This window comes from Dipteris shenzhenensis, chromosome 31 (genome assembly GCF_047967505.1).
Source record: "Dipteris shenzhenensis isolate YYH24624 ecotype China chromosome 31, Dip_SZ_1.0, whole genome shotgun sequence".
Classification (NCBI taxonomy): Eukaryota; Viridiplantae; Streptophyta; class Polypodiopsida; order Gleicheniales; family Dipteridaceae; genus Dipteris; species Dipteris shenzhenensis.
In genome coordinates this window covers 41,766,185-41,788,667 of record NC_141626.1, presented here as the reverse complement: position 1 = coordinate 41,788,667, position 22,483 = coordinate 41,766,185, and the positions used below count along the sequence as shown (strand labels likewise).

The window sequence follows — 22,483 nt, the reverse complement described above, 5'->3', positions numbered from 1 at the left end:
TTAGCTTCTACAGAGTTCACTTCTCACATATCACAGTGGAGGGTTTCATTGACCCACCAGGATACACAGAGATTCACCTACCCCACTCGATGAGGATCTCTCTTGGGCAGTTCCAGGTCTCTTCACAAAGACTTCGCATCGAGAGCGGCAGAGCAGAGCAAATACCCAGGGAGCGGCGCATATGCACACTAGACACCGCGAGAGGATACTCCGAGCACAGAGACAAGAGCAGACTTCTTCCTCGGTTGATCCCTCTCAGAGCTCTATCACGGAGTTCTTTCAGCTAGAGGCAAGGGAGCGGCGCATATGCACACTATGTGACATATAGGAGATTGAGACAGAGGAGCATTTCATCTTCAGGTGTCCTGTGTACTATGAGATTCGAGGACGTTTCCACTGCCTCTTCAGAGATAGTTATGGGATTTTAGCCCATTTCCTCTTCTACCCAGACCAGCGGTGTTTGGCAGGTTTCATTCATGAGGCACCTAGACACCGCGAGAGGATACTCCGAGCACGAAGACAGGAGCAGACCTCTTCCTCGGTTGATCCCTCTCAGAGCTCTATCACGGAGTTCTTTCAGCTAGAGGCAAGGGAGCCCAACGAGATGAGGCCTCGACATGACCGTGACCCGGAGCCCGTGACTTGACAGCTCAGACAGAGGGTCGACACACAGATCACACTTGGAGACTTCCCCTCCTTGTTTAGAGTCAGAGCCCGACCGACGGGGGTCACAGTAGCCCTGGTTAGACGCAGAGCTACGACCAGGAGACGTGCCAGGACCGCACCTCTGAGTGGCCGACAGCACTCTATTGCCGACTTCATGCGTCCACTGCCTCATCCATCCTGATATCTTGTTGTTGCTGGGGATGATGATGATATTGATGATGATGCTGAGATTGATATATAGTCGACCATCGACATGACTATGCTGTACTTAGGACTTAGTACTGCCATTCTGCATTTTTGCATATTTTGCATTTTGCATTTTGCATTGGTATGGACGCTCGTTTAGTAGCTCCACTACCACAGTTCATTGTATCAGGATTTTCACCGTCTCATAGACCCATTAGTCTTCCGAAGACTTTAATAAACTTTCTTTCTTTCTTTCTTTCTTTCTGCAAACCTTCAAACAGAGCTGAATATTCAGCTTCATTGTTGCTGCCCAGCTTTAGCTCTAAACCTGTTTTAAATATCATTTCACCTTGAGGGTCATAAATTACAATTCCCCTTGAAGCTTTGTTTAAGCTTTTTTTGAATGATCCATCAAAGAAAAGCAAAAAACTGTTCTCCAAAATCTGCTCCTGCCTTTCCTCCTTCTCTTCAACTTGACTAAGATTGGCTTCTCCTTATATGTAAGTAAATCTGCAAGTGTTGCTTGGGTAGTATCTTCAACCAAGAAAGAGAACAAAAACTCTTGTAACTCTGTTACCCACTTGATCATACTACGAGAGAGAGTAGTATTATTTAGTAACTGAGGCAGCAATAAAGTACAGCTTATGAGTATAACAAAAGGATGAGGCAACAAGTAATTCTAAAACCTTCTACAAGCATATACAAGGCTGGACAATACCAATTCTGCATCATAATACTTCTTCTCAGCATCATTCTTTACTCTACTTGCAAAATATACCGGTCTCATGTATCTAATTGCTCACCTTGCTGTAGTAATATTGCTCCTAATGCATCATTCCCAACTGAAGGATTCACATAAAATGGCTTTGTAAAATCTGGTGCCTTTACACAAGCCACATTCCCAAGTATTCCCTTTACAGACTCAAAGACCTCTTATTCTTTAGTCCAATGTAAAGGTACACTCTTCACTGCTTGCTGAAGTGGAAAAAGAACTTGAGAAAGCATACATACAAACCTTGACAAGTATTTTACCTTCTGAAGAAAAGTATGCAGCTGCTGTGTATTTTTTAGTGACGCCAAAGTTACAAGAGCTTTAATCCTGTCAGGATCTGGTTCAATTCCATTTTCTGATATCATATGTCCCTCTTGGTACAAGCCAACTTGCACTTCCTTAGGTTAAGTTGACCTCCACTATCATCAATCCTTTTAAAAACTTGATCAAGCTTAGTACAATGACCACCCCGATCACTATACACACAGATATCATCAATGAAAGCTTTACAAAACTTGTCAAGAAACGTAGCAAGTACCTCATCAGTGTTCTCTTGGTAATGAGAAGGGGCATTCTTTAAACCAAAAGGCATCTTCCTGTAACTGAAACATCCCCAAGGAGTAATAAAGGTTGTCTTAACCTGATCTTCTGGGGCTATCTCCATCTGAAAGTACCCTGAATAACCATCACAAAGCATGTACATTTGATGACCAGCAACTCTGTCCTGTATGTCATCCATATGAGGCAGTGGATAATGATTGCTTTTTGTCAAAGCATTAAGTGGCTTATAATCTACACATATTCTCCACTTTCCATCTTTCTTAGGTACTATAACCACCGGGCTGGCCCAATCTGAATGAACAACAGGATAGATTATATCAGCCCTCAAAAGCTTTACCACTTCCTCTCGAAGCACCTCCACTTGTTTTGGGTTGAGCCTTATCATTTTTTGAAACACTGGCCTTGTATTTTCTCTTAACTCTATCCTTAAGGGCTTTCCTCTAAATCCCTGAATTTCATCATTAGAGGCGATGAACAAATGAGGGTATCTCCTTAACATTGCATAATATTGCTCTTTCTCTTCCAAAGTGAGATTTGAATTAAGAGTTTGTTCCACCACTTCTTGTACTGGAACTGAGGGGTCACTAGACTGCATAAGCTGCTCCATCTCTTCATATCTGCCCTGCTCATTTTCCATTTCAGATTCAAATGATTGATCTATCTTCAAGCATTCAACACTTTGAATAAATGCAACATAAGCTTCTTCACTTTCAGATGTTATTGAGCTGTCTTCAAAACTAGTTGTATCACTCGTTTCCTCTTCTTCAGAAGTACTTGGAGTCTCGGGTTGCTTTACCATATTAAACTTCATCTTTTTCCCTGTGGCTGAGTGAACTGTAATCACACCCTTCCCCCAAGTCTGGATGGCTCCCACTTTCCTCAACCAGGGCCTTCCCAAAATGAGAGGATAAGCCCCCATTCCCGCTGGCATAACATGACAATCCACCTTGCTGTGGACATTATACACCTCCGCATCCAAATCTGAAATTAGCCCCCGACTCTTAACTTTGGCATGATTAGCCATCATTATTCGAAAGTTAGATGGAGACGTGATTCTAAGACCCAATCTTTCAACACAAGATTGAGTTATAACACATATTTGTGCTCCACCATCTATATATGCTTCTCCAAGATCAAAACCCTTATGCCATGCTTCTACAGTGGGACATATATCTGATAACTCTGCCACAGACATGACCTTCTTTTCCTCTCTACGAAAAGTCTTCTTCCTGCCTGGATTAACAGCCCTCCTCCATCCTCCTTAATCTTAGGACAAAGACCTATCAGCTGGCCAAAAGTCATATCTGCTTTTCTGCTTGACAAATCACCAATCAAGTCATATTCAAGCTGTTCCTTTCCCAAAGGATAATCTGATGTCTTGTACTTCCGTCTTGGCTGTCTTGCTTTTCTTCTTTGATAAGTTTTCATCTCCTCTGCTTGCTTGTTTTCCTTTGCACTTGGGCCCACATCTTCTCTGTCTCTCTTTCCAAGAGGCAACACATCAGCTTCATCTTCTTCCAATTCCAAGGGCATGACATCAGCAGCCTTCCTTTCAAGATTAAGCACACTCACAAGCTTCCCTTTCCCTTTCTCTTCATATGTAGGCTTTGCTGCCCCATTACTGGCTGAAGATTTAGCCTCCTTTATCTCAACTTCATGATCATTTGACCTGTTATTCAGATTTGGAGGAAGTGAGTATACATCACCACCTACTCTGGGAGGCTTGTCACACTGTGAACTATAGTGACCCCATTCTAAACAGTTAAAGCACTGAACACAAGGAGCATAAATCCTTTGTCCCTGTTTAGCTTGCCGAGGAGCTTGAAAATTCGAAGTAGAAGGACCTCCAATTCGTCTACCACCTGGGACACCACCACGCCCTCTTCCTCTTCCTGTCATAAGATGCAAACTCACATTCTTCATCATCTCAGCCATCTCATGTATCTCATCTTTAACAGATCTTTCCTTCTTCTCTTCAACCTTGAGTGGCACAGCTTCATTCTGAATGGGTATCTCTGGAACAACTAGAACCGCAAATGCATCATAACCCCATTGTATCAACTTCTTCAGCTTCCTTTCTTTTTCTCTAGCAACCCTTATTGCATCTTCAAAAGAGCTAAGCTCTTTTACCTTCACTTTGACACGTATATTTGACTTCAAACCTGCAATAAACCTGTCCTTCTTGATGATGTGAGGTGGGACCTTTGGCAAAAGGGCTGACTGCCATCTATTCCACATAATAGTGAAATTTCCCAAATAAGCATCAACACTCTGGTCTGGCCTATGATCTCTCTAGAGACCATCTGCATTTTTTTGGCAAGCAAACCGAGCTAAAAATGCAACTCTTACCTCATCATATGTGGGATTCCTATGCTCCCCTTGCTCATTTTGGCAGGCTTCCATAAACCTCTGCAGCCACAAACAGGCCTCCCCAATCAAACAGAAGGACAATATTTGCAATAAAACCTCTGGAACATTTCTATCCTTGATCAAAGTTGAAAACTCCATGCCTTCAATGAACCTCTCAGGGTCCTCATTAGGCAAACCATAGAATCTTGGAAAATCTTGAGCCATTTCCGAACTCTTGGGCCTTCTTGATTTGGGTAGACTTCACTCACCAATTTTTACCCCTGCCCATTCCTCTTCTTTCACCCGCAAAAGCAAAGACCACTGGTACCTAAGAACCTCATTGAAAAACACTTCAATTTGACAACCCTCAAAATACACACCGAGTGCTTCTGGGCCAAGCTCCAGAGATAAAATCATCATATACTTTCAGATTTGTATAAGAGAAAACAAACTGTAGCTGGAACTCGAGAGTCGAGGGATTAGCAGCAATGTGGGCTCGAGTTCAAGAGCTCGGGCACGAGTATCCAGAGCAGGGATCCTTGGCACAGGTACCGAGACAAACCCCCACAAAAAAAACTCTCTGAACATGAACCACACAGACTCAGACAGAACCAAAAGACTACCCAACCTGAAATAGATAAACTTAGAACTGAACTCTCCCTCAAAACTCAGAGAACAGCCAGCCTTAGAATTCCATGAACCCACAGCAAAAACTCCTAAGCTTCCATCAAGGACAACAACACATAACTCTCCCCAAAGCTGCAGTCAACAACCAAAGAATGAAAGGAACTGGCATATCAGATCGCCTCAACCATCTCTGCGTTACAAATCCATTTCCAGTGTATGTATTCTTCTCCTACCCACAGAGTACTCCACGCTTATACTTCACGTCACCAACAGTCCTTCAGATGATTTGAACCAGCCCATACATTCTTCATATCAGCTCACGTGCAAACAACGACCGTCCTACCTGTGAGGTAGCCTTGCTCAGCCAACTACAAATAGATCGCTATCTCTGGAAACCTCCAGCGCCAAGGTCTTCTGAGCATCACCGGGCATCTGCTTGGCCAAAGCCTTTCCACAGTCAACCTTGCAGCGAACGTGTACCCCGAACTATAGTCAGCCCATGCCTTCAGATTTCGTGGAGCTCACGGACATCCGTCGCCCAAGATCCTCTCCTTCAACCACACTATCAACATAGAACTAAAACTCTTTAGGACTTCGGAAAGCGCCACCTGCACCACCAAGCTCATCATCACCGAGCACCTAGAGTCCATTTGTGCCAAGCATGCAGACAGAGATCCACCCTCCTGTCACGTACGTATCCTTCACTCGAAGGGTGCTCCATCTTCCGCTTACGCACCCCTATCTTCATCTAACAGCTCTCTTCATCTGGTCGTCCAACGTTCTCTTCAAGGAGCCCTCCTAGTGCAGCGTAGATCCTTCCAGCAAGCATCCCATCAATCCACTCCACCTGTTAGCCAGAGCATCCCTCTTCTAGATCACGTAGCCACCTTGCATGCAATCCAGAAACTCCAATCTCCTCATCACGTAACACCTCACCATCACAAAGCTTGAGAAGAGATTCACGTAATCACGTTCACATGCACACCCTCCTTTCCAAATCAATTCGGCCACCTCAGCTTCATTCAGCCACCTCAACAATGACATTTTACCAGTCTCAAAGACTTTCTCCCAAATTCATATACCAAGCATTAAATGCTCATTTTCCAAACCTTAGACGTTGATGCACACATGGTTCTAGTTAGGCATTCAATCACTTGCATGCCACTTCTAATCTCCTTAGATCAAACCAACTCAAGACAAAAGGAAAAACACTCATGATATTATAAGCATGTGACATAGGACAACATTTCGGAGCACATGGTATCACGTTACCACATAGACAATGTTGGAAACCATGCTCTGGATTATTTCCTTGTGCTCCCACATTACATTTTATCATATCCCACGAGCCCCTGCAAAGACATTTACAATCTCGAAAAAATATTTACATCAGTACAAAGCCTTTTGATGAGAGTACCCATGGACTCAAAACCATCACCCACTAGCTATGTCCATACTCATGTGCCTATCATCAAACATGCAACAAGTGAAAAAACTATTGACATTTTCTGGCATATCAACATTTGCGTCCTTGGTTCTCCAGTCCACATGCTTTCTTTTAAGGACCCAATCCCTTGTTGGCACATGGCATATGCTTCATGCATCAAGTTCAGTGGTAGTAAGAGGTAAGCTCTGATACCATATCAATATTTCAACATGTTGCGTTAAGGTAGAGGCGTGTGCTCAGCGGCCCCAACCTTGAGTCACCTAATATGGATCTAGGGTGTTGGAGGTTGCTTTCACCTAGGCTTTATATGCCTTGGTATTTGGGCACCCATTTTGCTTGTGGGATTATGCCCTTCACTTCTCTTGTGTCTATTGTGTTGTCCCTTCTACTCTTGGCTTAGCTGAGCTTCATGGTTCAGTGAGGGGCTAGCAAACAACTCCAATGCGTTCAAGTGCATTTGCTATTCTACCATCTGTTGTAAGAGAGGTTGATTTTCCTGTTCAAGGGTCAGAAGCTGCTATAGACCCAAAATTCCTTAACTCTGTATGGTTTGAAGTTGGCATGCCAATGCTTGAGCAAACGACTTAATCTTGCCTTTAGCCATTACAGACCAAATGTGGTACGAAATGCTGTTTTGTGAACATCCTCTGGCTGAATTCTGATCTGGTGATAACCACTCTTCAGATCAATGCGGCTTAACATTCCAGACCCCTGTAACCTATCCAAAATATCATCTATCCGAGGTATAGGGATCTGTTCTTAATGGTAATCTTATTGAGGGCTCTATAGTCAATGCACATCCGCCAGGATCCATCCTTCTTCTGGACCAAGAGCACGGGTGAGCAGTAAGGTGAAGAGCTGGGCTGAATCAGCCCCTTCTCCAGCAGGTCCTTGACCTGGTTCATAATTTCCTCTTGCTGGGCTGCACTGACCCTGTAAGGAGGTCGGTTCAGAAAAACAGTCCCTAAACTGAAAAAGAAAATCTGTCCGCTGTTTTTCCAGCTTAGAAAAATGACTCTTCTTCTACTGACTTCTTTTTAGATGCAAACACTAAGTACGCTGAAAGATGCTTTTTCATTACGTTGCCAATGGCAGAAGCAGATACAACAGGGATGGATTCTCCCTTCAATTTAGCATCCAGAACGTGGGTTTTGCCACGGTGAGTGATTGTGATTGTTTTATTCTTTGTATCCAAAACAGCCCCAACACGAAAGTGCCAAGGTATCCCCAGTAACACATCACAACCATTCAACGGCATAATATAGAACTCTTCTGTGTCCACATAGCTCTGAATATGCATCCGCAGCTTGCCTATCACCGGAGTAATTGACTAGCTGAGTCCGGGACACGCCATATCTGCATCACACAAAGGACCCATCTCTTTTGCCCTTATTCTTAACTTTCCAGCCAGCTCTGGAGAGATGAAATTGGCCTTGGCTCTCGGATCGAAAAACATCAGACGACCCGGGTTCAAATCCCGGCAATGGAACCACTGAAACCGGCCTTCGATAAACAAAAGGGCAGTGATCTTCTTCTACTCAGTCGTAAACTTCATACATAGCCACACTGCAAGCTTCAATCACTTAAATCGCTTAGCACAACTTAGAAACATGCTTCAACAACAACAAAGGTGAGGCTAGAATGCCCCTGCTCAATGAAAATAGTCCATAGTTCACCCAATAAGTTTGGCAAAAGACCAGCAGTGGGCTTGGGCTTTTTATTCTTCTGATCAGTCCTCTTTTCCTCCTTGTGCTCACTCTGCTCGGAAGGAGGGAACTTCCGCTTCTTATGTGGGCATTCAAAAGCCCTGTGGCCTTCCTCCTTGCAAATATAACACTTGTTGGCATCATAGAGAATTTGCTTTTCCTCATCAGACATGCGGGTCGGTACTCGCCTCTGTCCTGCAACAAACTTTGCCTTCATGCTTTGCGAAAACTTTCTGAACTTCTTAGGGGATTCCGTCTTGCTGCCCTTTGGCCTTGATGTCTCCTGTGAGCTTCCTTTGAACCCAGAAACTTTCCCTTGCATTAGTGCATAAGCTGTAGTGGCATTCTCAACCAACTGAGACATATTGAAACCCTTGTCTTCGTGCAATAGTCCAGAATCTCCTTTGGCAACCCGTAGCAATATCTTTCAATTTGCTCGGACAGCGGCACATGTCTGTAAGAATTCACTGGCAGTAGGGCTTCCCAAAACTTCTTATTGTAGTCCTCCAAATTTTTGGAATTTGCAGCATCCAACCTGTACAAGGCGGTCATGATAATCACCTCAAAAGTGGTAGTGAGCCATGCTACTGAGAAGACCTGCTTGAATTCGACCCAGTGGTAGGTGCTCTGCCTTGCAAGAGGAGGTTGGTCCACCATTGGAGCGCATTGCCCTTAAAAAAGGTGGCTTCCTTTCGGACTTTGGAGGATTCTGTGAAGTGTCCACCTGAGTAGGCAGCATCAAACTATTGCAGGAATGTCAAAGCCTTCAATCTGTCCTACATCCCATTGAAAGTCTCAAACTTGACAGTTGCCTCTCCCTCCTTGTAATCTTTCAATTTGCCTTTAGGGTTCCGCCTGCTGTGCGGCTTGCTGTATGGCCTGCAGTAGGGAATGTTGGTAGCGTCTATCTGCTGGAAGAGTGTGCAGAGGATGCTGGAGCAGTGCAGGGACCGCAGCAGGTTTGCAGGAGGGCCAAGGCTATTTATAGGCCCTAGCAAACACTCTGAACAGGTAGGCAAAAGGAAGTGACTGGTAGTCAGGCGGCTTTTTTCTACAGACCAGGTTAGTCTGGTCTGTGAGTTTCAGACTGGCCTGGCTGCCTATATTATTGCCTTGAGATGGCCCAGTTTCCTATCCCAATGAAGCCCTTTCTACTGAAGGCGCGCAGAAGCAGAAACACCGGCCATTTTCCTTGTGTGTACTGAGATTTTGAGCAATCTTCTCCGACTGTTGTGCCAGCTCTTCTGAACTCTTCTGGTTGCTAGAATCTGAGCATTTCTGGAAGTACATGTGCTGCTCTACCTGTGTTCATTTACAGTTTCTGGTCCACAGGTCTTTGTGCCATAGTTACCAGGGAATGGTGTTCCGACATCCAGAACGTTTGGAACACCGTTCCAGGAAGCAGGCTGGAACCAGAACAGCCCTGGAAATTTTTTTTTTTTTTTTGCTCTTTGAAAGTTTCAAATGAGTATTTTAGAGCTTATATAGAAAGTTTAAAGCTGTAAAAGGTAAGTTTCTTTCATTTTCTAACATAGTTTTATGTCATATGATGATGTGTTGTGTATGACGTGGCGTTCTGGTTCCGGTTTCCGTTCCCCTTCCCGGAATGTTCCCGTTCCGACACCCCAATTTTCGGAAGGTTCCCGTTCCATGGTAACTATGCTTTGTGCATTGTGAAATGTTTGGAAAGAGTTTCCTGGATCTATCCACTGTGCAAAAGGTTGAAGCATGCTTCTATTTCTAACAACCGCCATTGGGTCACTGCCTCCTTGCAGTTCTCATCTGGAACTGCTTCAGAATCTCACAGCATTACTTCTCTTGGGAAATGAAAATGCAGTGCTTTCTCTATGTGACTTCTATTCCAAGGAAATAGCATAGAAGTTCTAGATCAGACATTTCGAACTCCATCAGGATTTGCTTGACTAGTAAGGTCTTCACCTGTAAGATTCATATCATTAATATACAAAATTATGATCATCTGCATGTCCCCCTTTGAAAAGAGGTACATGTTTATATCTGATGGATTCTGAGATAATCCAATCTTATTAAAGAAGTCAATAATGCATTGACACTATGGCCATGGGGCCTGTTTAAACACAAAGCTATCTTTAGTGTGCACACCTGTGTACATGTACCTCGAACATTAAATCCCTTAGGCTGATCCACGTAAACGTCTTCCTCTTGGTCACCATTCAAAAGGCTAGAAGATGAAGGGAATTTCCTACAGGTAGGAGCAAGTTTTGTTTTGATATTACTCCAAGAAATCCGAGTAGTCTACTATAATTATGTGAGCAGAGGAGCAGAAAGGAGACTGTAGTGATAAGGATGTTTGTATTGCTTCGAATGCCAGAATTTTCAGAAGTCTTTCTGATCCATATAAGAGGCGTTTTTTATGTAGGGAGTGAAGAGCCACACATGAAAAGGTGTCTGCTCCAGAGGGTATGTGCTTGAAGATTTCGTACCTCTTGTGAAAGGTGCAACCCTTGATGAGAGGGTACATGACAACATTACAAATAGAACTGTTCTCTTTGTAAGTGTGCGCCTCTTTGGTGAAGGGTTATGGTGCATGGGAAGTGTCCCATCAAAAGGGCTTACCCTTCCACAAGGAATGCATCACAGCTCGTGACAGAAGCATGCTTAAGATTTTTTGTTATTATTCCCTTTCCTTTGCAAGAGAGGAGAGGCATGCTTAAGATTTGTTGTTATTATTCCCTTTCCTTTGCAAGAGAGGAGAGGCATATAGTTTATCGTTTCTTCTTGAGCTTTCAAAACATGACCTTGCTTTTTTTGCGTACTCATGTGCTTAAATGTAAGAAACACTTTCACCGTTCTTTGCTGCTTTTGGATTTTGTGTTGCTTCAATAGTTGTCAATATCTGCATTTGTAATGGAAAATTTACATATTTAATGTTTTGTTTGTGGATTGTGCAGGCAAGCCCATTATACATCGTGATGTGAAACCTTCCAATATACTTTTGACAGAGAACTTTAGGGCTAAGGTTGCCGATTTTGGCTACTCGAGGATGGGTCCTTTAGGACTAGGAGAGACTCATGTTTCAACTCAAGTTAAAGGAACTGCTGGCTATTTGGATCCCGAATACTTGAAGAAGTTTCAGTTGACTGAAAAAAGTGATGTCTACTCATTCGGTGTACTGATAATTGAGATTATTACTGGAAGGAGACCCATTGATGAGAGGAAGGACATGAAGGAGCGTGTAGCTGTAAGATGGGTAAGTGAATGCCAGCTGCATCTCACTATGGATTATTTTTGTGTGGAGAGAGAGGTAGAGATAATATGAGAGAGAGAGAGAGAGAGAGAGAGAGAGAGAGAGTCTATTAATGTCCACGGGAGAGCAACTGGTCTATGGGACAGCTAAAAACCATCTAGTACATCTCTGCTTTAGGGAGGGCACATGGCAACTAAGAGAGATAGATAGATAGATAGATAGAGAGAGAGAGAGCGAGAGAGAGAGAGAGAGAGAGAGAGAGAGAGAGAGAGGGAGAGAGAGAGATTTTATTAAAGTCTTCAGAGGACCAATGAGTCTATGAGACTAAGAGAAACTTGGTGGTACATTAAAGTGAAAGGGTGGGAGCTACTAAATGAGCATCACCACTACATAGTCATAACATCGTCATCATCATCAATATCATCATCATCATCATCATCATCATCATCATGTCAAGTCCAATATCACGTCTGATCAGATACATCAGATATGTGAATGGGGGTCTCAAAAAGGTGTGAGATATCAAGGTGGGCCCGGTGGTGGGTCAAGTTATACTGGCATGAAGCTAGTGATAGAGCAGTGGTTGCTATATGTGGATGTGGTCTGTCGTGGCCTCCTGGTGATGGATCTACGTCTGACAAGGGCTACGGTAAGGCCGGTCCATCGTGCCCCGGTCTTGAACATGGATGGGTTGTCATTAAGCATGATTTGTGCATTCGTCCTGTGTCGGGTGTGTCATGACATAGGCTCTGTATCTCTACCTCGTTGGCCACCCGTGGTCTGATGGTCTGTGTGATTTGGCTGGAAGAACTTCGTAATAATACTCTGAGATGAGTTTGACTGTGTGTAGTGTCCTTGTCTTTGTAATCTTAGTAGATGCTCTCTATTCCTAACAACCTCGTGAATGAAGGTGGCAAGGCATCCTTGGTCTGGGTAGGAGAGGAATCTGGAATAGGATCTGAAACCACCCCTAAAGAGACAGTGATAGCGGTCTCGAATCTCATATAATACAGGACTCTTGACGGCGAAGTGACTCGATCTCCTATCGTTTGCACAAGGTGCATATACGATTCTCCTTGGTACTCCCTTAGCTCGTCCACTCTCTGTGCTGAGTCTGTGTGATGAAAAATAAAAGTATTTGATAAAGATCCTCAGTGCATGTGGGAGGTGGATCTGGGTATATACCCTGGTGGGTCAATGAATTATGAAGCCCTCCTCGGAGATGTGTAGGCAATGATTGCTGTAGAATTTGAGCTTTGCTGGGAGCTCACTCGGTAGCTGTAGAAGGTCCTTCCGGATGTCCTTGGTTGAGGTCGTTCAGCCCCCGGGACTGGGTGTGCCTCCTGCCATTGGGGGGGGGGGGAGGGTCTCATGCTCCCGCTCCTGCACTAAGACCTGCACCAAGGACACGGGATCAGTCAAATGAAATGTGGCAAAGATACGGATAGAGCCGCCAAGAAAGACGACAACAAAGACTAGAAACAAGCACAACTGAAACTCGAGGTGTGAACACACGCTACAACTGAAGTGGACTCGGAGTTGACAGCAAAGCAAAGGTGGGGCCCACCTCAGCCTCATCTTCAGCTTTAGTCTCAGCTTTAGTCTCAGCCCTTGCTACATCCTCATCTTCAGCTTCAGCGCCAGCCTCAGTTTCAGCTCCAGTTCTAGCCACAGCCTCTACATCCTCAGCTATAGCTACTCGCAGTGACATTTTCATATCCACGACATCAATTGCTCCACCCTCCCATGGGATAGAGGGGTTGTCACTGACATCATCTCTTCCATCTCTCCCTTCCTCTCCCGCTACAGTTTTCTCACCGATTATGACACCTACTTAGGAGGGGTCATACACTGTTCCGCGACCTTTCTCTCCCCTTTGCCTCTCAGTCAGCCCACGTTCCCACACCCTATTGGGATTGCCTCATTCAGGCCACTATCATCTCCATATCGCACCCAGCTCATGCAGTCATCACCTAGCCTCCAGTCTCATCCTCACATTTTCATGCCACAGTCTTTTTAGTTTCTGCTAGGGCACGAATGAGCTGACCTATCAAAGGCTTGGGAGAACTTGTTGATGGAGGTACACAGTATCCGAGAGCGCGAGATGGAGCTGTCACGCTTCGCACAGAAGAAAGCGCGCTTCACCCGGGAGCATGCGTATCTCATACAAGAGCAGGATCACGCTATTTGAGACCAGGTTGATCTTATTCGAAGACTCAGACAGGAGATCTCATAGCTTCGACAAGAGGTCATTGCTATACGCGCAGTGAGCATCCTAGTTGTGGAGGCACAGATTGCGAGCATTCAATCTGCCATTGAGGAGATGTCCAGATGGGTTGACGTAGCCAAACGGGAACCTGCAAGGGTAAGTGTTTCGGCTACCCTCTTGGAGCAGCAACAGAGAGCTAGTAAGGCTCTCAACATCAGAGTACGTGGGATCCCATGCATTGAGGCTACACCGATGATAGATGTGACGGCCTTCGTGGCCACTACCTTGGGGGTGACTGAGCACAAGATTGAGAAAGCATGGAGGGTGGGGAGAGATCCCAACTGATAGTAGCCCTTGATCATACGGTTCCATGGCGCTTAGGCACGACTTTCGGCTTTACGTCGTAGGTCAGCCCTACGAGACCAACCAACGATCTCCATGGATGAGGACCTCACTCCACTATAGACTGAGGAGAGACACTTCCTCTTGCAGCAGCAGGATTAAGCCCACAAGGAGGGAAAGTGGATAGTAGTACGAGATGGACGACTCCTTACCGGCCCTCGTCAGGCATCCACCTCCCCTCCCACATAGGGAGGCGGGGTCTATGAGACTCAGATATCCGAGACCCTATCCTGCACTATTCGGAACTGTAATGGTACCGTATGGTGAGAACAAGGGAACTTCTTAGAATCCTATACAGGTCATGACATAGTCTTTTATACAGAGACACATTAGAGTCCAGAGCGTCGACTACCAGTAGTCAGCGGGTATACATAGGAGTCTGCCTACAGAGATGAGATGAGGGATACAGGGGGAGTTCGAGGGTCAGGTGGAGTCGCAGTCCTTTACAGATCCATATTTTTGGGGACCATCTCAGTAGAGTAGTGAGATGCACATTCCAGGTTTCTTTGGATCCGGATTCAGCACATGTACAGCCGGAATCTGTTTGTTGCAATTTGCTACTGCCCCCTTGAGACCTCTCACTTTGCCAGAGAATTTGAGGTGAGGATGAGACATCTCCATTTGCTGCTCTTTATCAGTCCATTGTTGACTTCTCTAGCCGCGGAGAAGTTCTCCTAGTTGGGGACTTAAACGTGAGGACATGCGCTCATCAGGCACCACTCCTCGACTTCAGGGATGATTCCACTCTACCGCCAGACATTGACCTTGAGGAGGCAGGTATGCTACCAGTTTTGGCTGACAGACGAGGTCCGTTCACATCTTATGGGCAGGCCCTATTAGACCTCGGCAGGATGCATGACCTCATTATTTATAATGCTCTTGACAATGTTGGGATATCTCAAGGTGTATGCCTCAGACACACCTTATGTTTCTATGTGTGAGTGCTATAGGCACAGTTAGGTGCCCACAAGCACAGTTAGGTGGTGGAAAAGCCACATAGGATGATTGAGTGAATCTAGGAGCAGATTGAGGAGATGATTGAGGAGCTTTGAGGTCATCAGTGATGTCAGTGACCTTGTATGAGGTGCCTACTTAAGGACCTCTTTCTTCTTTATTCTAAGAAAAAGTATTCTGATTTTGTGTCAACTCTACTCTTTCCTTTCAGTGTTCCAACATGGTATCAGAGCCATTTGATCCTCCTTGAGCCCATTTCTGCCACATCATCATCATCTTCTTCTTCTTCTTCTTCACCATCTCTCCCTCTTCTCCCAAAATCTTGCTTGAGCTTGTTCTCCTTCAATCCTCAACCATTTCCCACGTCCTTTCTACTGGAGATCCCTCTGGTTGGGGCGAACTTTGGGCTGGAAGGAATCGACGAAATTCGCGCGCTGCTCATCGCCATTGCTGAAAAGTCGTCGAAATCCTCTACTGCAAGTTCTCTGCACCTGCTCTGTCTTTTCCTAATTCCTTCCAGGGCAAGCTTCTCCATACCTAGAGCTACCTTGTGCTGAAATCTGAGCAGCAATGGCTGCATATTGAAGGAGAAAACAGAGAAAAACCAGTCGACTTTGTTCATGAAGGTGAAGGCGACCTGACGCATATTTTCGCCTCTTCTTCCCAGAGGATCTACTGTGGTATACCAGCTTTCTTTTGCCTCAGAAAGCCCTCTTTCTTTTGCTTTGAAGAGTGTGATATGAGCCCTCCAAGTTCAGCTCTCTAGTTTTGACAGTTTTGACATACTTTTGAAAATGATGCTACATAAAATGCTACTCTAGCATTTCTGGTCTTTTGAAGTTCTTAATAACTTCACTACAAGTGTTGCTTCAGCTTTGTTTTGACTTGCTAGACTTGGATGTGATTGGAAAGTGCTTATTTCATTCACTCCTATGAAGCATGCAAAAGTAGCATCATTGTTTGAAAACTAGTCACTACTATTTGCTACATCAAGTGGCTATACTTTGGAAGTATTTCAGTTCTTTTTGCCTTGTAAGAGAGATAGACACTGCCCAATATCTGGGTTAGACCCTCTCATGGCTACTTTATATAATCTTGAGAAGTTCAATGGAAAGGGGTTCCATACATGGCAAATGCAGGTAAAATTTGCATTAATGCGGGAGAACTTATGGGGACTTGTCAAACCTACTCCTACTGCTTCTTCTACGGCCTCAAATGCTGGGGAATCTTCAGCTCCGACACGACCGGCAAGGGATCCAGCAAGAGAAGAAAAAGCATATGGTATAATTGCTTTAGCTTTGGGTGATGATTACATACATCATATATCTGACTTGGAGTCTCCATTGGAAGCATGGCAGAAGCTAGATTTGATTTTTGGTGCAAGCTCTCATATTTCTAAACTATCACTTAAAATCTCTTTCTTTGAATTAAAGATGGCAAGTGATACTACTTTAGCTGCCCATGTCAACTATATGCGGAGTCTTATGACTCAGTTAGCTTCTATCAACTCTCCTATCACCCCTGATGATGCTATGGCAGTACTACTTAAGAGTATGCCTGAAAGCTTTGATCACATTGTAAGCACTTTGAAGAATCTTCCCAATCCAAACCTTGAAGGCATTATCTCAGCTCTCCAAGAAGAAGAAAGACACATGGAGTTAAGGAAAGGCAATGACACTGCTTATGTTATGAAATTCCAGAAGGGCAACTACTCTCCTTGCAATCACTGTGGAAAGACAAATCACCTTTCAAAGGACTGCTTCAAAGGTAATCCATGTAAGCACTGTGGCAAAAACAACCATAGTGAGAAGTTCTGCAGAGACAAAGCAAAGACAGAAAATGCAAATCTACTTACAGTGAATTTGCCTCCACAAGATGAGGCATCCCATGAAGATTATGCATTTTAAATCATCTCTATGTATGCTCCAGATCACTCTTTTTATGTCAAGGTACTCAGCCTGGATAGTCCTCCAAAATGAATGAAAATAAATTATTGTGTGTTGTGTGTTTTGTAAACACCTCTGGTCACCTTATGATGTAGGCCATGTGTATGTTTTGTTCCATGGTACCTCCTACAGACATTGTGTGCATGTACATGTAGGGGAGATAACCATTGGAAGGTTTGTTTGTATCCCTTTCTGTTTACCTTACACCCAAGGAAACCCTTGCTAGCATGAGAACCTAGCCATAGATTTATCCTTGACCACCATGAGATGGCATGAGAAACTATGAGACTAGATGTATCCTTGACATAGCTTGAGGCATTCCCTTGAGGGGGGGTTGGTTGGGATATCTCAAGGTGTATGCCTCAGGCACACCTTATGTTTCTATGTGTGAGTGCTAGAGGCACAGTTAGGTGCCCACAAGCACAGTTAGGTGGTGGAAAAGCCACATAGGATGATTGAGTGAATCTAGGAGTAGATTGAGGAGATGATTGAGGAGCTTTGAGGTCATCAGTGATGTCAGTGACCTTGTATGAGGTGCCTACTTCAGGACCTCTTTCTTCTTTATTCTAAGAAAAAGTATTCTGATTTTGTGTCAACTCTACTCTTTCCTTTCAGTGTTCCAACAGACAAATGGCCCGCCTCAGGTGGTTTTGTTAGAAACATGGTGAAGGGAGAGAGAGAGAGTTAGGAAATGACGCACAAATGAAGACATAATGAAAGGCTTTATTCATTCATCAAGTGTATCATGACATGACATGTGGCACTCACACAAGACTCACACACATAACCTAGTACTATATCACCTAGTACTACACACTCATCACATTGAGGACAGGGGAGTCACACATGCATTGAGGATCGTCATTAGATAGATGCATGCAGGTTTCATCCCATGAGCTCAGGATTGAGATAGGGAGAGCAGCACGTACACCCTGAGAGCAGTGGATTTGCATAGTATGTACACTGGGAGTGATTGAGATAGAGGAGCATTTTCTTAGTGCCTGCCTAGCCTACTATTAGATTAGGGGACGATACCACTACCTTGGCCCACTATCACGACTGACCCCCTTTCATGACTAGGTATCTAGCTGCTTGAGCTGCATCGACATAGGGAGACTCTAATACAACATATTAGAGAGCTGCAGGAGGCGACCAGACCACATGATAGAGAGGCTGACCAGGCACATCGACGTGTCACATACTTTTATACCTTTGAGTCAGCTCCAAGACATAGTGGGGTGGAGGAGGAGCTAGCTGATATGCTGGTAGTCTGAATTACCGAGAGAGAGATGCATAGGCCACCTTCAAGACTAAGAGCAACTAGAGCACACTCTATTGAGGCCATGCCTATCACAACTTTTCTCAGTGGAGACCAACCAAGACAAGGAGTCACTCCGAACGTAGCCCAGCAGGTTTAGAGATCGAGGAGATCACGTCCCCCTTCGGCACCACAGCGTGAGACAACCCGACAGATGCAGATCTGAGACATTTTCATCGCTTAGAGATGAGCTGCCATAGTGCCAAGTTTTGGTTTCTGAGTCCCAGCTCTCATCCTACTTCAGTTAGTATGTGTTTTGTACTTGATTTTTGCTTGAGCTATTGAGCTCTTTAGATCAGCATAGTACTCAGCAAGGGTCCTAGCGCACCCTTTGCTCCAGCCCATTGAGGCTTGTATGAGTTTTTCCCTTTTGGTACTTTGTCCCGTAGGCCCGTGAGGCCTCCCGCGGACGTCAACACATCTCTCTCTCTCTCTCTCTCTCTCTCTCTCTCTCTCTGATACGGGTAGGATGGCATGCATTCTTGAATATGGGTAGGATACATGATCTTGTCATTTATGGTCTTGACCGATGGCCCTCCTCTAGTGGTTTCAATTGTTTCCCACATATGGAGGCTCTACCCCTACCTTTACCTCATGGGATCCCCAGGGGCCTTCACCCTCACACATCACGGGTTTCTTTGTCTTTCCAACCTCTCCAAGAGCGCACCACACCTACCTCTTCTGTGGTATATCCATCCCCTGTTTGCCAACGCACACTACGGCACCACTCACACACCGCTCCTAGAGGATTGGGTTCACGCTGTCTATGTGTATTTTCCCACTTAGCAGTGCCAAATTTTGGCTTCCAAGGTGTCGATTTTCTCTATCAAACCAAACAGATTTTGTTCGAGGTGGGCAATGACATCAGAGGTAGCGTTATATGGTGTCCCTGCCAGATAAGATGTCATAGCATTTTCCAGGGCTTGCTTCCCCCACGTATCTTCCACACAGCCCCATGTTGGCATGATGCACACAGTTACACTTCCCTGTTATTTTGTTACTTTGATTGATTGACAGTTTCCCCTGTACATGACAGAATTTTGTTACTTTGACCATTTGGTCCAGGTATTCAGCGAGAGAGAGAGAGAGAGAGAGAGAGAGAGAGAGAGAGAGAGAGAGAGAGACTTATTTTTGACCATCTGCTCCAGGCATTCAGAAAATTCCTTGATGGAAAGGTCATAGAAATTTTGGATCCAAGACTAGAAAAGTCAGATACATCTTGTATGGTGGTAGAGAGAATCTCAGAACTTGCCTTCCAATGTGCAGCTCCAACAAAGCAAGACAGGCCATGCATGAAAAAAGTTGCAGAAGTTCTTTGGGACATCCGTAAGGACTACCAAAATCTATTGCAAGCGACAAAGAGCTCAAACCTATCTGACTTAGACAGAAAGGCTTCGGCTAGATTATCACAAGAGTTGAAGATGAAGAGCTCTACTTTGAAGGATAATGAAAGGATAGGGGGCAGCTAGAGATAAATCCTTTGGAAAGATCAAGACTGCAGGTTCCGTTCATTGTCTGCAAGTTGCTGTCTCTGTTTACAGGCACTGCACAGACTCGTGCCGTATACACAGAATCTGTGATGTATAGAACTCGGCAACACATAAAGTGAATCCAATCTGCATCTCCTTACAATGTCAGTACTAAGCATGCTCCCCGAACACCCATAATGTCTCAGGATCCATCCTCGGCAGAGCTTGTTCTTGTTTTTATGAAATCTTGGTGCAAAGAGAGCATCCTGATGCATGTAGTCTGCGAGGCCTGGAAAGGATGACTTTTCAGGCTTTGAACCATGAAATTGTACCCCTTTTTTTTGGAGCCTCTGTGTTGTGTGGGTGTTAATGTGTGTGTGTGCGTGTGTGTGTGTGTGTGTGTGTTTGTTTTGGGGAGGACGTTTCCAAGATCAACTCTCATATCTTTATTAAGATGCTGATGGGCTCACCCCTACTTAAATCTAGCTCTTCGCTTGGTAACGATGAAGGGTTTGTTAGTCGCAAGAGGCTCTGCCTGGTAATGGGAAAAGTACAGAAGATAATACAAATGCAGGTGAGGTGGGCTTGCCAAGGAGACCGCCGTTTTTAAGGCCTTGAGAAAGATGCTGACTCTCAAGATACCAAATCTTAATGAAACATTGAGAAGAGATGAGCTGCAGGAGTGTCTGAAGTTATATGCTGAAGTGGTTGCCTGGGTTATACCTTTAAAATCTGACTCTGGAAGAAAATGCAAGTGAGCCTTCCCCGCCACCAAGTTTCAACAAAACAAAGGAACGATGTGTTGTGGTTTCGAAATTTCCAGCAGGGGAGGCATGAGCTTGCTCTTAGGAGTGATTTTCAAAGTTTCTGGGTGCATATACAAGTCTGTTTCTTTGTTTTTAATAACATTTTTTGAGTGTCTTTTCCCTTCCAGCCATGACTTCATGAAAGGTACTGCCAAAGGCACCTTAGATAGTGGCATGGTATTCTGATACATGTACCGTACAGAATTCATCATACGGTAGGGTATGGCACATTTCGTACATAAGGTATGCAGGGGGTGGTGAATGGTTTGTTCAGATATGTCCCTGTAATTATAAAACATACCTAAAAAGTAGTCGTCGCTGAATAGTTCTGCTTTGTGCTTGTGCACATTTGCCGTCTCATTTTATCCACTCTTACTCAAGCCTCTCTCCTACTTGCATTCATGTAACCCTTCTCAGCCCATCTAAAGGGTGGTTCGTTCGCGCTGTAGTAATTGGTTTCGAAGTTCGATTTTAGTGTTAAAGTTGTGTATTGTTTAGCTCCAATCATATATCTATAGTCAGCTATGGTAGAATCTTGTAGATTGTTGATTTGCGTTCTATGGACTATCGTCATTAACATATTGTCGCTCTCCCTCTTTCTCTTTGTGCCTCTCTCTCTCTCTCTCTCTCTTTGCATCTACCCTCCTTTGGTGGGAACACAAAAATAATTTACAAAAGGGCTGTACTTGATTAAAGTTTTTTCCATACGGTGCGCATACATACATACTTGCAACAAAATACTAGTATGCGCAAGATGAAAGTTTCCATACGCCTCTAGGGTTAAGATTTGTGTGTCTTAATGTCAGATAGTGCGCATACTAGTGTGCACAAGATTAGAGTTTCCATACGCTTCCACGTTGTTAAGATGACTCTCGTATGAGAGACATATAGACCCTTGGAACAAAATACTAAAAATCCTATTTTTCAAACTTAGGAAATTGGACTTTGAGCAGATGTCGCAACATAGCCCTTTAGGCTCTTGTTATGTTATCATCTAAAATTGTGAATATTAATTGTCAATTAAAGCTATAACCTTTAAAATTGTGACTTGCAAGCTCTTTAGTTTTGAAGTCTGTCTTGGCTCTCAATCACAATGAGCCAACCCATGACTAAATTCTCCATATCTCCATGCTCTAACCAATTAATCATGATTTAATGGATTGACTGGCTCTTATTCCTTGTAAGTTCAGAGTTCTTGTTTTAAACCTCATCATCAATAGTCATTTTCAAAGAACTTCATCCATAGCGAATTTCAATACGAAGGATTGTTGCCATTCCCAACTTTTGTTTGCCATTAACCAGAGATCAAAAATTAAAAATCAAGGGAAGAAAGCCATTTCATTCAAGCATCACAAGGACACTTTTCAATCAAGGCTTTTCATTCGTTGGGGATTGTCTATTTGAAGGGGCGTCATTGCGATGTTGAAAATTTTCCATATGAGAATAACTCCAACAATGGGCTTTACATGTCTGTAGGTATGGAGACGGAGTGTAAAGCACCTTCTTATGTAGCCTCTACAAGTTCCTTTGTGAGCTCTTCTATAGGCGGCTCCACACTTATGGGATCTTTTGAGCTCTATGGCTTGCACAAGCTTCTCCATGGATGCCATGGGTTGCCTCTCAACCAAGGATCTCTATGAGCCTCCCATTGCCGTATGAGCTCTTACCAACCCATGCAAGGTATTATTTGTCGTTGTGGGCCTTAAGGGCCTCTTCCATGCCTAGTGTATGATGCTTTACACTTGTTTGTAGGTCATGATAAAGAGGAATGGACTCAACATTGAAGTATCCTAGCTCTATGAGCCTTCATGGAGTATAAGAGGCCTTTTTAAGACTTCT

General features: G+C 44.2%; 1 protein-coding gene across 1 annotated transcript in view; it reads left to right on the top strand.

Moving 5' to 3' along the window:
* The window catches only part of LOC147881468 (calmodulin-binding receptor-like cytoplasmic kinase 2), a 66,521-nt gene extending 45,772 nt beyond the window's left edge, over nt 1-20,749 (top strand). The window contains exons 6-7 of the mRNA XM_087402269.1: nt 11,245-11,543; nt 19,518-20,749. Coding sequence (XP_087258395.1) covers nt 11,245-11,543; nt 19,518-19,838 — 620 coding nt within the window. The 3' untranslated portion in view covers nt 19,839-20,749. The remainder of the gene's footprint in view (nt 1-11,244; nt 11,544-19,517) is intronic.
* Nucleotides 20,750-22,483: the final 1,734 nt, after the last annotated feature.